The 15,764-nt window shown below is 37.4% G+C and overlaps 1 protein-coding gene across 6 annotated transcripts in view; it reads left to right on the forward strand.

Annotated features, from left to right (window-relative positions):
* LOC117232814 (ras-specific guanine nucleotide-releasing factor 1-like) overlaps window positions 1–15,764 on the forward strand; it is a 49,415-nt gene that overhangs the window by 15,326 nt on the left and 18,325 nt on the right. For all 6 annotated transcript variants that reach the window (XM_033492484.1, XM_033492491.1, XM_033492487.1 and 3 more), the window contains exon 5: window positions 14,186–14,292. In XM_033492484.1, coding sequence (XP_033348375.1) covers window positions 14,186–14,292 — 107 coding nt within the window. The remainder of the gene's footprint in view (window positions 1–14,185; window positions 14,293–15,764) is intronic.

Genomic DNA, 15,764 nt, shown 5'->3' on the forward strand with positions numbered 1-15,764 from the left:
AAATTTTACATCAGGGGAAAATCGATAGATTTCGTTAAAGCGATACTATTGCGTTCCTACGAAGAAAATTATGGTAGTGGTCGCACTCGACGAATGGATAATCAGAATACTCGTTGCCGAAACTATTTTGCAAAGATTTTCCATCTGTCTGTGCTCTATATTTATGCCTAGAAAGTTGTCGTGTTACTTTCCTTGGTTTAGTAACAACGCTTCTGACTGTAGTCAATCTGCTAAGTTCCAGCATGGGTTCGAACGATTGCCTGGCTGTTGTTCGAGAAATTTGTTCCGCATCTGTTATGGTTGTTACACACGACAGATGGAAACGGGACAATCGATGGTTTTACGATTTACCTTTGACCTTACGCTCAGTAAACTTTCTATATAAAAACAGATGAAATGGAAAAAGATTCCGTACAGGTTGCTACTTTTCATACGCAGGTATCTCTCTTCGATCATGCGTGAAATTTCATTGTTACCGTGTCACGAACAGAGCTTCTTGTATCGTTCCGTATAGCTTGCTTCTTGATCCTCGTAGTCGAAGAATCGACGAATGGGATTTAGTTTCACCATAGTTTGCGATAATTACACCTTGTGTTATTTGTCGTTTGCTTTCGAATTGCCTTCTGTCAAAATAGGCTTTTCTTTTTCATTTTGTAGTTTTAGAACGTTGGCAAACGAACGAAAGGAAAAATTTGTCCCGTTTGTAAAATTGACCGATTAACTTAAAAAGCTTTCCAACGTGTTTAACTTATCCCTTGGTTTATATCGCGGAAGCTGACCTAATTGGCAAATCAGCGACGCTGTTAGCCTGTGGACAGTCCAGCTAGTTTGGCAAGATATCTGGAAAGTCAGCTAAATGGAGGTGCGGGTCGCAAGCCAAGAGGCAGAGTTCCATGTCCATTGATTACCAATGCGCCAGGGTACAAATTTATGACACACGGTTCTTGTTATTATCGAGCGACTGCCTAATAATAATTTATCTGGCAGACCATAAAGCGTATAATTAGGACTGCACTTGTGACCTCGGTGAGAGTAAAGATTACAAAATTCACGAAAACAGTAAATAGTTTATTTGCGTTTGGAAGAACATTTAATTTGCTATCGAGATTATTATCGTTATTATTATTATTTAGTCGCATTGCAGACTTTGTAGAGTTAAACGCTATTGCATTTCGTGATATTTGCATATTTATTTACTTCAATAGCCATCGCCAACTAATGTAAATATAATATCTGCTGTTTACGTAATAAGTTCTAATAAGTTCGATGAACTGTTAACGTTCAAAAGCAATATTATTATGTTAATATGATAACGTTTTGAAATATTGAATCCATTGCAAAATTGCTACAAATTGAAATTGATTCGAACGTTATATATATATATATACATATGAAGTCTATAAAAAATACCATGAGATAAATAAATTAGATGGATGAGAATCATTATACGATATTACTATACGCGGATAGAAACATCGTAATAAAAATATGAAACGTGAAAATTTAATACGGCTTCTTCCTCCATTTTGATATAAAATTTCTCTGTTCTGCTATCTTCTTTCTTTTAAAAATATAAGGTCTACTCGCATAAATGGTAGTATAAAAGAAAGCAGTATAAAAAGAACTCAAAATCACTGTATCGATAGGAAAGATAAATATAAAAAACGTGGCGTCGTGTACTACAATGCACTTGAAAAATATTGCCTTTTAAGTAATAAATCCAGCGTTTATAATAATAATAGTATTAATCGTGACGTACGATATTTCTTTAATTCGAAGAAACTAACAATTTGGGAAAACCGAAATAATTAAATTGCTTGATTAAATCTACCTAATACCTTTATGGGAAACGTATCGTATATCAACGTTGTATACAGTGTAGTATCGAACCGAAGCCAGCTGTGGTGTCACTGGGAAAACTATAGCCAACCTAATGAAAATTTTGCTGAAATTTCGTTCCAAAATTCCTAATTAATTAAACTTGTCGCAAATTCTGTCATTACAAAGTTACGAATAAACAGCGAATGATATTAATTGTTGTGCAGTCAGGCAGAAGTCAAATTATTACAGGCGAATAATTATAGTTTATATGGTATATGATGAATATGATTTGTAATAGATTTAGTTAGCATCTGCCACAATATACGAAGTTTCAGTTTCCATTATAAAACAAAAACTTTGAGTCGTTCAATTACCATAAGACGTTTTTCAATGCTGCAGTTTTACTTTTTACAATAACGCAGCATTATTCTTCGCGATACTATTTGTTGTGTTTTGCTTTTAATATTTTAATTAAAACTCTCGAGTTTCTAAAGCAATATTCTTTCAACGTTAAGGTTACTGCTTTTCTTAATTTATATCTTATCAAAAGTTTGTACGCGCGCGCACGAATAGAAGGTACTTCTTTATTAACTCTTGATTGTAATACTAAAGGTTGTTCGAAAAGACAACGTTATTAAACAAGTAGATTTATATATTTCATCTTTTTCATTTTAAACATTAATTCGCGCAACTTAATCGAACGATCAAAGAGGAAGGAAAATTGCTGTGCAAAGTGGTGTAACGTCGTTTCCGCTTCTATCAAACTATTAATTTTATCATATCGATTGATATTAATTTGATTTAATATTATGTTCCCAGCCACGAACGTATGGAAAAATACAACTTCGGAGGAAAATCATTAAAAAAAGAAGCAAAAATTCGGTGACTGGACGCAACGAAATAATTTTTTTTTCGATGCGATAACGGAAAATAATTTGTATGGAAAAATGGTGGATAGAGGCGAGGTCGAATTAACGGGGATAGATCAAGTTACTTTTAACTTGCCAGTTATTCGTCGTATCTAGCTGTTACATTTCGTTATGTATGAAAACAGCCGAATATATGTTGTAAATACTGTTCTGTTATATAAATATCGAAATATCCACAAATTTCTTACGACATAATCGTTAAATTGCATAGAAAGTATAATGTGAAAACCATGTCACGCGGTGAAAATAATAGAAGAAGGGTTAAAGGTGATGGCCTGTAATACGTTTTAAGAGCACACTGTACACGTAAAAGTACGCTCAATTTAGACTTTTCTCGCATGTTTTACTTCTTACTTGTTTCTTCGTGGCGTTTAATACGCTTTTTTACGCTATTATTTAACCACTGGCAGCGAGCAGTATATAAATATTTCAGCATCGAATAAATAATACGTAACATATTCACGAAAACAACGTACTATCGGTATTTACGTATATTTCTTTAAAATTTATTTTTACATGTAATTTGATTTGTAGAAGAAATCGGACAAACTAATTTCTTCACAGTTGCAATTTGCAACATAAATAGAATCGATCGGCGTTGATCGAATATTTTATTCTTTCTTTCTTGCAGACTTTTAAGTCGTTGAAATATTTCGTATACATATACGTGTATCTTTTTAATTATATATAGACACTTGTTCTCAAGTATTATGCTCCAGAAATATCACCCTTAATAAAACCCTTAAGATTGAGGGAAAAATTATACTTAGATTCGTATTGATGTAAAAATATATTAGTTAGATAAAGGGATAAAAATATTGAAAGGAGGGTTCGTGTTCGTTGGCAGAATTAATTTCGTACGTTTTGTTGTAACCGTTTGGTTAAATAATTACCATTCTTCTCTCCTTTGTTTTTCTCTTGTTGCTTGCAGCCACGGATATGTTATTTTAATATAGGTTCTTTCGACTCTCAAACGCTACATCTAAATTGGACGTGAAATTTGGTGGTAAATGTGAAACTATTGATCCGAGTAATGAAAATATTTTTATATCGTTTACGTTTAATATGAAATGTTGCTGGGTTTCGAGGTATTGGAATCTGGTTGCCGTAGCGTAGACCAGGTCGAGAAATTTATTTCTACGTTTTATAGAAAATAAGTCCAATATCTTGAAACCGTTCGTGCATTTATATAATAACTTGGTAAGAATTTCGTTTCCTACGCGCAAACATTCTGATCCGCTTGACAAATATTCGCGTTTCGTTCCGAGGCTGAACATACGCGGAAAACGTTTCTAATAAAATTATTATAAATCAATTAACATCATATTTTCATGGGAAAAAACGAACGATCGTGAAACATTTAAAATTTATAATGCGTTTACAACGAACGAATAAGTTGGGAATAATAACGCAGGGATAAACGACGCTTATCCAGTATCGTTTCAGTCGATCGACGACAATTGTATCGCGAATACCGTATACATAGTCGCTTAATTAAAATTCGCATCTTCCTACGCACGAATATCGTGGCAAGGAATTTGAATCGCATTGAATACCTGCCACTTGTCCACGTCGAAATTCTCACTCGTATACAATTTCAATTTCCACGCGGTTCGTATCCTCAGATGCATCGGATCGCGTTTTAACGCTCGATATCGAATAAATGCGAGTCGCGAATTGTATTATGCGTTTCAATCTCGCAACCATTAATCCGATTCGCTTCTATTATATGGCGGATATTTTACGAAACAGAGTGAACGGTATCCGTTTTTGATTCGCGTATGCGAATTAATCGTAGGTATAGTTTTTCTCTGGCCGTTGCTATTTCAATAGAACCTTTGATAAAATTGTGTAACAGAGAAACGAACGTATCCGATTTTTCCGTGTGTTTTGCCCGATGTAATCCATATGGGATGAGTCGTGAAATTGAAAGAGATCGTATCACTCGTTTTTATGGAAATAGAACAAATGATAGAAGAGGAAACGTCGTGCTACTGAAATAGGTTATTAGCTACTCGGATGACTCTGTTGACGTATAATTTTACGATCCATCGCGAAGCTCGATCTATTTGAAAAAGATTTAGCGGCTTGTAATACGATATCAGAATTGCTGAAGTTCACGAGAGGAATTTAACGTTCGAGCGCAATCTGTCGCTAAAGCTTTTTTTGTGGTTTACAATTCGATAGGATTATACGAGAAAGTTGAAAGTAAACATCCCAAGTTCGATATCGAATACCCCAAGTGCCTTTGCGTTCGACAAAGCGATCTTTGTCGTCGACTTCATAATTTATTCGCGGATTATCGGGATATAAAGCGTTTGAAATTTTCATCAAGAAACGACTTACGATATTTGGAAAGGAATCTTACGCTACGATATTTTCCAATTACACGGTTTAAATTTCTGATTTATCTAATGGACGATCCTTTAGAAACGCACGTATTCTCACCTTTTATTCGGTGCCGCAAAAAAAAAAAAAAATACGAAAAAACGTAGAAAATCAACGTGCCTCGAGTTCAATCGCATCGCTGTAAAATTTGTAGCGGTTCTCTAGTCAGATATATCCTTAAATCACTACGAAATTCTAGATTCTCAATAAAGTTCTGTTTTTATGAACCAAGGCCGGCATATTATGCCGCTAAAGCAGCTCGTTCCATTCCCTCTTGTTCACGTTCCTTTCATTTCTTTTTCTCGGTCTGTTACTCGTTTCCCTCTGCTTTTTGCTTGCTTTATATTTCATGCGCGCTGCCTGCGTTTCCCTCTGGTTTTCCCTTGTTCGCTCGTTTCTTCGTGTGCAATGCCGGCCCGAGAGGCCACGGAAGCGTAGTGCCAGTCGGCGTAGCATCAGAAGGGATAAATCGATTTTGTTTCGAGCTAAAAATAAGCTTCTCATGGGAGCTCATCTCGCGAAACTGGCGCGCAGTTTCTTCACTTACGCTTATCTCTTATCACACCTACAGGACGTCAGGGATCATCAAGGTGTTCGTATCAGCCGCAACCGGTCAATAGTTTCCTCCTGTCCGCGGACTCGCACACCCAAGGATTACGATACAAACCGGTTCTCAATTTCTCTCGGGAATCTCGTTTAATAACCGCGGATTAACCGATCACTTGTACCGTGCACCGTCTTCAATAATCAGTTGCTTGTTAATACGCCGATTATGTAAACCGCACAATTTTATCGCGCTATCTCGTGCTTCAACGCTAGTATTTACCTAACGGTTTGTCACGTATGTAGATGTTGGTCTTCTTCGATTAAACAACCGAAGTTTACCCTTTGAAAACTGATAATCGACGCGACTTGAGAAAACTTTTAGATTGTCAAACTTTCTTTGCCAGATAAAAATAACACGCGCTTTTAATATCACCGCGCGAACTAACGATTTCCATTATCTTCCACGGATTCTTCGTTTCTACCGTGTCATCTTCAATAAGAATAGAAATGAAATACAGAAATAGATGACGACACACAAAGGTGTTAACTTAAACTGTTTGCAAAAGGTGAGTGGCGGTTTATAAAATACGAACAATCTTTTTGATATTTCACGGATTGCGTATACGCAGCGATTGCTATTATAAATTACACTCCTCGTGTAAAATAAAAGCTTGGAAATTTTATCGTATCTGCTTGGCAACGTGGATACAGTCGTTTATTTCGTAAGTTTGCATTCGGTTAACTCTTGCGGCGGTAACAAAGAGAAAATTGCTTCACTCGCGGAATTCCACTAATACGTATCATGTAGCGAAGGAAATAATCTGCATAAATTAATTTTATATCGAAGCGGTTTAGTAGACGTTTATTACAGAAGCTTTAAACGGCGTAACATTGAGCGGCGTTCCGTAAGTCGTTGCAATTGTGGCTACGGTACAGTTCCACGAATAAGAGAAGTTCTGTAGTTTAGTTTCTAATTAAGTATACATTATCGTCGTTAATTTACCACCATTGCCGAAATGCATCTGCTAATTGGTAGCTAATAATTATGTAATCTTCTCTTCTACTTATCTACTTATCTCTCTTCGCATATTTTCTTTGTTGAATCATCGAAATCGAGAAAGCTTTTTCTCTTCCGATAAGAAATCGAGGATGGAATCAGGCACGACGCGACGCCCCCGCTAAATTTATGACTGACGCAATATGCGTAGAAAATATAGGTATAATCGTACATCTTAAAAAATATTTTAAGCACGAAAATAACATTTCACGTGCTCCTTTGTGACAGATTATGAAAAGGTTATAAATAGTAACGGTGTGTATGAAACCGGCAATGGCGTTGTTTTTCACAAGAGAATTTTCAAGTGACAAAGGCTTACAACAGGTCACGGGATATTTTTAGTGCTCGGTGAAGTTATTCCAAAGAAAATAAAAGTGCTGTAATACCCTTGAATATTATTATCGATTAATAATTATTATTGAATAAAAAAAGAACCACTAGCGCGATGTTCTTCGTAAATAAAGTTCACATAGTTAATTCGTTCCTTTTGCCGCAGATTAACTTCTCCATTGTTCGTTTTTCATTGAAAAATTTCAAGCGAATTCTCGTCAAATCGTTTATCCGTTTTAACGTGAACGATGCAAGTTGATAGATCGTTACGAACGAATTGATAAAACTCTAACTCGGTACCGAAGCCGAATCAACCGACGCCTGTGGTACAGCGAGACATCTTCTTCAGGCATCTTCAAGCTCGTCTCAAGACATCAAAAGCAAAGGCAAGGCACTTTCAGCGGTATCAAGAGCTCTTCCATCGAAACGTTTACTGTTAATCCGCTTTGTTTCAATTTCCTTCGTATATTATGCCAGGTAGATTAGAGGTGTACGTATTGGTAATTCCGTATTCGGATCGATAATGATAAGTGGCATCGGCAATCCCCGTGAAACGCGAACGTCTCAGAGCCGATGTGGCTTCATAACGTCGATTAACTTATTCCCCTGTGACTTTCTGCTTAACAACGGACGATGCATCGGCATGTGAATCGAGTCCCGGATAGTATTAGCGTTTCTAGTTTCTACCGAACCATCTTGTTAGTATTCATTGTTTCGTGACGTGGTGCTGTTATGCTCGACGACGTGATCATCGATTCGATGCGCATCGAAATGTTTCGATAAACGCAACGCACTACAACGTACTAAATTAATTATATCGATTAATTCGTTTCTCGTGTACAAGCAGATATAATTCTTAGAAAATTACCATACGTTATATCGATAAATCACCGACACGTACGAATCCTATTGAAATTTTCGTTTTCACGAAATATTTACGTTACCAGAATTTCGGACATATAGCGCAAATCTATTTTTCCAGGAAAACACACACACACACACACGGAATTTTTAAATATAGCTAATTTAACTTATTTATAATTTATAATTTGTCGAAGTAGGAATAATTAAGCGAAAAACGAAAAGTTTGTTTGACAGTTGCTTCGTAAAATTCAACGTTATTCGCCAATGTATTCGAAGCGAAATGCGTACTTCGTTAATTTCTTTGATCATTTCCAACGTTTTTCGCTCGTTTAATGGCTTTCAACGAAGCGATTATCCATGAATTGTCTTTCTTGTCTTTTTGCGCTATCTGTAATTTCAGTTTGCCCAGTATCTTCGTAAAAAAGGAAAAAGAAAATAGAAAAAGAAACGATCGTTGGGATTAAACGTTTGCAAGCGTTTCTATAAAACGTTGATTTTGCGTAAACCGTCTAAATCTTTCATAAAGATATTTCATTTGTTTCAATATTTCGAACCTGTATGCTATCGATTTGTATTCGCGACTACGAATTCATATATTTTCTATTAGGTTGCCCGGAAAGTGTCTTTCTTTTACAGACACGTCTTTTACAACGACGCATCTTTATACAAACACGAAACCTAATCTATCAAACGTTGTGATCTTTATCTTGACGGAACAAAATGGATCATACGTAATTCGATAAAATAATATAAAACGAAAACGAAAGAAACTTTTCGGACGACTTAATGTTTATACATTATTATTATTATTATTTTACATTAGATACATGTACGTTACCATTATTTTTCATACATACTTGAGTGTATTTGTTTGAAATGGACATATATTCAATTAGCACGAATAATGTTTCCATTTATACGAAGAATGAAAGATTCGGTCGATGTGTTTAACGTTTCCTATATTGGACGTCGTAACGTATCAGTTTATCGATTAGAAATACATTTTCATATTAATTAGTATCATGCGTTATAAACGATTTTCATTTGCATCTCGAAAGTTTGTCATTGAAATCGACGTTTGAACACGATTTCTATGTCATCGAAGCGTAATAACGTGCAGAAATTAACGCGCGCTAATTTACGTAATTCACACAATACGCAGAGTAATTTTGCGCGAAATGTTCCAAGTGAATATCATCCGAACGAAACAGGATATAGAAACACGGTGTTTCGAAACTTTCATACGTTCCTAAAGACTATGTTTCGCGGAATGTGAAATATTTCTACACCGAAATAACTCGCATTGATTCGTTTGCCTATACAAGAGCACAAAACAAATTGCTCCAAGCCAGTGAAATTATTCGCAGTACTTTTCCCTCGACTTTAGATCTGAAAATAAATTGACGTGTCCTACGTGTTTCATTTTCCCTGCTATAATGATAAATGCGTACTGTTCCACGTTTCACGTGTACACACAGTATGTCACCAAGTATGTGCGCGCAGGATTAACGATACTCGCTGTAATATTTGCGATTTCGATCGTTACGTTAGAGCGAGAAAAATTAAGCGTGCAGGAAATGGAGGAAAAGATTCGTCGGACGATTCATCGATACCGACACTCGTCCTACGTCTGACCAAAGCTAATCTCTTCTACTTGAAACGACCCGATGCTTCCTTGTCGTTTCGCTGATTTTCTTTCGATTAATAGACGTTGAGATTAAGCAAGCCGTGGCGATATAAGTAAACGATTCATCTTGAAAAAAACTCGCACGATATTCCTTTCAGCGGGTACCTTGGTTCATTCGTGGCAGAACTCGTCTCCGCAGCATCCATTCTTTATATCGTCGGCATAAACAACGTCCCTAGGAAGTTGTTCTTTCCACCAGCTAGGTGGTGGACAGGGAGCTGTTTTCCTTCTCGCTTCCGTTAAATATTTACAGTCGACGTCCGTTCCAATTTCATCCGGCTGTAAGAGTGGCTGGCCCGTATCTGGATTTGTACTTCGTTCACTATACTTCTGTATTTGTTCAGTCGGATTCGACGGCTGAAAAGGTACGATTAGTTCATCGAGACGGAAAACTGCTGCCCCTACGTATCGCTGCCTCGTCCGCTTCCGATTTTCTTCGATTCCAATATACGTAGGAGAAGATAACGCCTGGCCGATATTTCGTAGTTTAAAAACAGGAAAACGTATGCTGTGAAATCTGTGCTGGATTTAGTACGCGCCAGATTAAAACACATCGAACGAAGCTGATAGTTTGTATTTTTATTTCCACGTATCGTCCACGTAAAATCTGTTTTCGTCGCTGTACTTTACTCGTTCTTTTTATTTGTCGAGTTGCGTTTCGTGGTTGTCCAAGCGGCGGTGAAAAAAGAATACAGTATTTTCGTTGGAATCTGGAGTACCCTTCGCGCATGAATTTAAATTAGGCACAGAAACACGCTGAAATATTAATCTGGAAATGCTCGCGAAAATTTTATGAACGAAACACCGCTGGTTAGAAAAATATTTCACGATTCAAGAAAGTGTTCTCAGAACCTATGCGTAGAAGGAATAATCCGTTATCATTGTTTCTAATGCTCGAAAGAAATAATAATAAAAGCATTGTCATATCGTGAGATTAATTATTTCGTCTTTTTCATCATTAAGAGACAGGGAAGGTGTCCCTTTATAATTGGCCAGGGATTTAGCTCGTTTTGTTCGCGAGTTAATTCTGGCTGCCTGTCATAGGTAACGAGATACTCGCACAGCTAGCAATCAAAGTAATCACTTTTTCTTGTAAAGTGGATACAGACGATCCAGCAGGTAGGTACCTTCCGCTATCGAGTTTCTTCAGATCTGATTCGTTTTGTGACAATTTCTGACTTCGTCGGATGGAGAAATTAAACATTTCAAACAACATGGTCAGGTCATGTAATAATCGATGAAAGGTATAGTCTTGTTTAATGGCATTGAGCAACGAATGCCATACGATCGGATATCGAATAATTAAAAATTATCCGCTCAAGGGAACAAAGGTTTTTGTATCCACGATAAAACTTGTTGCTGATGCGCTTTGTAGGATAATTTTATTAGAAAAGTCATAGCCGGGGAACATTTTTCAGAGAAAATAAAGCGTTTAACGTTAATACCCTTAATAATAATCCTTCACCGAGAACAGACGATATTCGCGAAAGAATTTTGCCACACTTTGCGTTCTTACTAATATTTTTAATGCAATTAGAAGTTGAACGATATTATAAAAGTTGGACGAATTCAACGTTGTGAAAAGAGCGATAATTCGAGAACTATTTTCTCGTACCAACATACGACATGTGCGCAGAACGTAATTAGGCGAATGAAAAGATAACGAAACAAGCAGAACCACGCGAATTAGGCTAACAAATGAGAAAGGTAGGATAGAAACACAGAATGGCCTTGTCCGCATATCCCCTGCAGAGTATCAAAGTTAAAGGGAGTGGTTGGAGGCTGACTTTAATCCACGTTGGCCAAAGGAACATTAATTCCCTAGCGATGATTACTATTAATAGTCCCTCTTTCGTCGAAACGACAGTATACCTATTCGCATATTCGCGCGTTGTTTGTCCTGAATTTCGATCGAATCGCGACCTCACAGTTTAGCCAAGTTTCGAAAGATGCTCTACATGTACATTTACAATTCCTCGTATATTTGATTAGTAAATTAGTGTATATCACGCGTCGAATGCCTTTCCACAATTCTACGATTTCGACGAATTCTACGACGAAAAATCGTTCGATTCCTTTACTTTATCGTACAGCTAGGCGCGATCGACGATCGTTCGAACTTGCAATCCCACGCTGAAACGGAATTCTGAAGCAAATCGTGACGCGATAGATTGCCAAGACATGGAAGAAATTATTTCCATTTGCCTGAGGATCTCTGTCATAAACCTAGCTGACTTTAAAACGGAGAGCAATTAGCACGACCTAAATATAAATGGGGCAAGAAAAGTTGGCGTTTGAACGATTTTGACGTTAATGAGAAACATTATTCAACTAATGCTACGTTTGTAAAGCATCGCGTGCGAATAAAAGATTAGGAAACATTCGATATTTATTTTCTTTCGTACCGTTAACTTGTATCATATCGTACGATCGCGTTTCGAAGATAAACGCGTAATTATTCTCGCGAAGGCAGAACGTGAGAAATTATGAATTTGATGCTATACGAAATCATGGCGAAGTCGTGTCAGGCTTTCCGCTAAAGGTTATGTAAAGCAGGACAGATCTTTGAGGCGGATAACGCATGAATAAACTGCGGCAGTCTGAGAATTTCGTGGAGAAGCAGGAGCGCGGCGAAAACACTGACGTAATAGGTCAAGTGAGACAGAAAAGGGATTATTTCCGCTCTTCTCTAGGGATCCTATCATAAAACTTCCCTACCTTAATTGGCATCGCAAAAAAAAAAAAGAAAAAAATTGAAACTCGAGCACAGGGCGGAAAGGCGAGAGCCAAGAACCGTTTTCTCCCCTGAGAGAAACTTTCGTAGCCGAGTCGGCGGCAAATTGTCTGTAAGTAACGTCTAATATGCGTCCTCGTGGTGGAGAAAGTACGTGCTTGACAACCGCTTGATGGATTACTGGCGTCCCGTTGGCTCGCCTTGTACACAGGACCGTAATCGACTCGATAATAAGAACTTCTGGTTCCGATGTTTTTCTCTGTCGAGATATACCGATGTCGACGACAGATCTCTCAGAGATTTATTAAACGTCTGTCTTTTTCATCACTTTGTTTCAACGCTTTCGATCAGTTCCGGAATGTTTTACGCGAACTTATCGCGCTACCTTTGTATTCGTTCTTTCCATTGAAACGTACCTTTTTTTAAGCAGCGAACGTATTTGTCGTGAAGTTTACGGATGTTCGGTTAAGTCGTACGTCTACGGAAGAAACGAAACACGATCAATGACGTATCGCAACATGTAACATATGGAAACACGATTTCGCAATCTGAGAAATTAGAAGTTCGAAGCAGAGAGTGTCGAGCGATACTGAAAATCGAGGCAGTAGCAAGAAAACTTCTATCCGTGTGGCGCGAGAATCAAAACGCAGTAAAATTTGTTTGTAGTAAAAAAAACTAAATTCTTCGTGCAACGCCAACGCTACTCATCGCATCGACAAATCTACACTTTCGTTTATTGATAACATTCACTTTTGTATTAATAATACGCTTCTCGTGTATAAAACGCATAATCTGTTCGTAACATGTCGTAAAATATTTCCTTTCCACTACTGCGTTCTCATCTTCGTGTGTCTTCATGAAATTACTATTACTGTTAGAATAATTCAGTATGTTTCGTAAAAGCTTTCCACTTCGTACAAGGAATATCGTTTTATTTGTACACGTAAATACGGTTTGGAATTGAAAGCTTATTTGTTTCAATATTCGATACGAACGACCAAGCAACGAATTCGAAATCTCTCTCGCAAACAATTTCCCATCTTTGCGTCTTCTCACGACAGTTTCTCAAATTAATCAAGAATTTCGTTGACATCGATTTCGTCGACCTAAATAGTTGCATCAGTTGAATCTAGATTATTGCTCGTGTCGCTGGAAGTTGCAGCGGATTCGAGTTTTGGACACTCTGTCAGCATAATTTCGTTGCAACTGGCCGTACACATCTTCGATCGTTGACAAACATACTGTACGCTCGTACGGTACACTAGTTGCCGACCTCGGACCGAGGTTTCGTTTACAATAGGCCACATGCTCTCTCGTGCGTTCGCTCTCTCGTGTAGATCGTACGCTTGACAACATACCCGCAGTACGATGTCGCGGGTTATAATAAAACGCTTGAGTCAATACGGCGAAATGTACAATTACGAGTACCTGATCGGTCGGAATGTATTTAACGCCTGACTCGACATGGCGCATATTTTATCACGCCCACATCTCTGCCTTTTGTATATTTGTTTCTGGTTCATTGAAACTTTTCGATGAATTTTCAAAGTCCGAAGCTGCCACGCAACGACCCTATCCATCGCTACGGTTGCTATTGCAACGATTTATATTGAAACACGGTTTCTTCAAGATTTTAGTCGATCTATCGGGGAATGATAAACGAACGAGATTCTTTCAAATTCTTACGCTTGTTCTCGTAATTAGCCGTATCATCGACAACGAGCATAGCGAACAAGTTAAGTTTACACGAACTTCGCCGTAAACGCATCATTCCACAGATACGAAATGGAATTTGATTAATTATGCTTTTGCTACACGATGTGTTTCAGCACTGTTTCGCGATATCCTATAGAAGGGAGAATCAACGATCATACGAGCTAAAAGCGGCTACAGAGTCAGACTGCAAAACGTGGATCGAAGCTATACGAGAAGCTAGGTAACTATATATTATGTGTGTAATTTATAGGTCGAAATGAGCGTGATTAAAACGATGATATCTTCGCATAGTTCGGGTCCAAGGTGTTTAAAATATCAAAAGAAGCAGAGCTTAACGATATGAAAAGAGTGGAGAAATAAATCATAAAATAACTTCTCGTCCTTTCTCGTATTTTCTAAGATAGCAATAAGATTATTTTCATTTTTTTATTTCCGTAGCTCGCACGGCTGCCATAGATTTTTAGATCGTGGTTGGCTTGTCTGTTCTTTTTCACGTTAGTGCCTTAATGGTTTTGCCTATGTGACAAACGTGATCGCGCTGGCAATGCCTACAGGTGTGTCAAACGACCATAACGTTCTCTACGTGCGTCACTAACATCGCATGTTGTTCATCGTCCGTTCTTTTTTCTTTTGCCAAAGCAAGCGGGCAACCTACCGTTGCCCCTGATCCTTCTTTTATCGATTCACGACCATTATTAACAAAATTTGAACGAAATTTGAACGAAATTTCAATGATCAGAATCGGGGTTTCCTGTATTTTAACATAAAAGTAATTTTATCCGTGTCCGAATAGGATCAAGTAAGATCTGAAATGGATAAAGAGCCGGAGAAAACGTGCAGACTTATATTTTAATATTGTTCTCTCTTATCGAAGCCGACTTTTATAATCCTTGGAGAGGATACGTACGAAAAGGATATCTTCTTCCTTAGATCAACGTGGATTTATATTACCAACATATATATTATATACATACGTACGTTTGCTCTTCTGAGTTACTGGTTTCTCTGATTACTATCATTTCACATTTTGCGACTCGACACGATGTAATGTTACTCGTATTACGTTCGCCAATAGCATGTTTTTGGGATGCTACCGAGTTTGCTGTTTGTCATCGCGTGAAAGGACTAGTGGCTATCGATTAAATTTCAGTTGGTAGGGGAATTGGAGTTATTTGCACTTGTACTAATAAAAATCGTTTGTTCGAATCGAGATATATGATACGGAAAGATATTTAAATAGAAAATGGTACGCTGTTGACAACTTTCATTTTCATCGGAAATTTCAATATATTCTAAGCTATCGGTGCATACGAAAAGAATGCACGAGGAAGACGGGAATAAAATGAAATTACCCAATGGAGATATAAAAGAAACAAACCATCTAATAGCGTACATGGAACGCTTAGACTCTGTTTTCTGATCAATTTCGGTTCGATACTACTTGAAACTACTGCACGCTTTTCCAAAGTGATTCTTAACTCGTTAATATGTCAAGCTCGTTTACAGTTGTACCGTCTACAGTGATTCGCGAACTCGTTGCAAATTTGAGATCGGATAAGTTTTTTAAAATTGTACCAAACGTTTTGAAGCTTTTGCAGATTTTAGGAGGGTTAGCTTACTAAATGAGGTATAAAGGAAATTTGAAAAAAATTTCAATTGGAATGAATACAATTTTAAGCATACGATAAGAAA

The sequence above is a fragment of the Bombus vosnesenskii genome, unplaced genomic scaffold, assembly GCF_011952255.1.
Source record: "Bombus vosnesenskii isolate JDL3184/JDL3185 unplaced genomic scaffold, Bvos_JDL3184-5_v1.1 scf7180000013293, whole genome shotgun sequence".
Classification (NCBI taxonomy): domain Eukaryota; kingdom Metazoa; phylum Arthropoda; class Insecta; order Hymenoptera; family Apidae; genus Bombus; species Bombus vosnesenskii.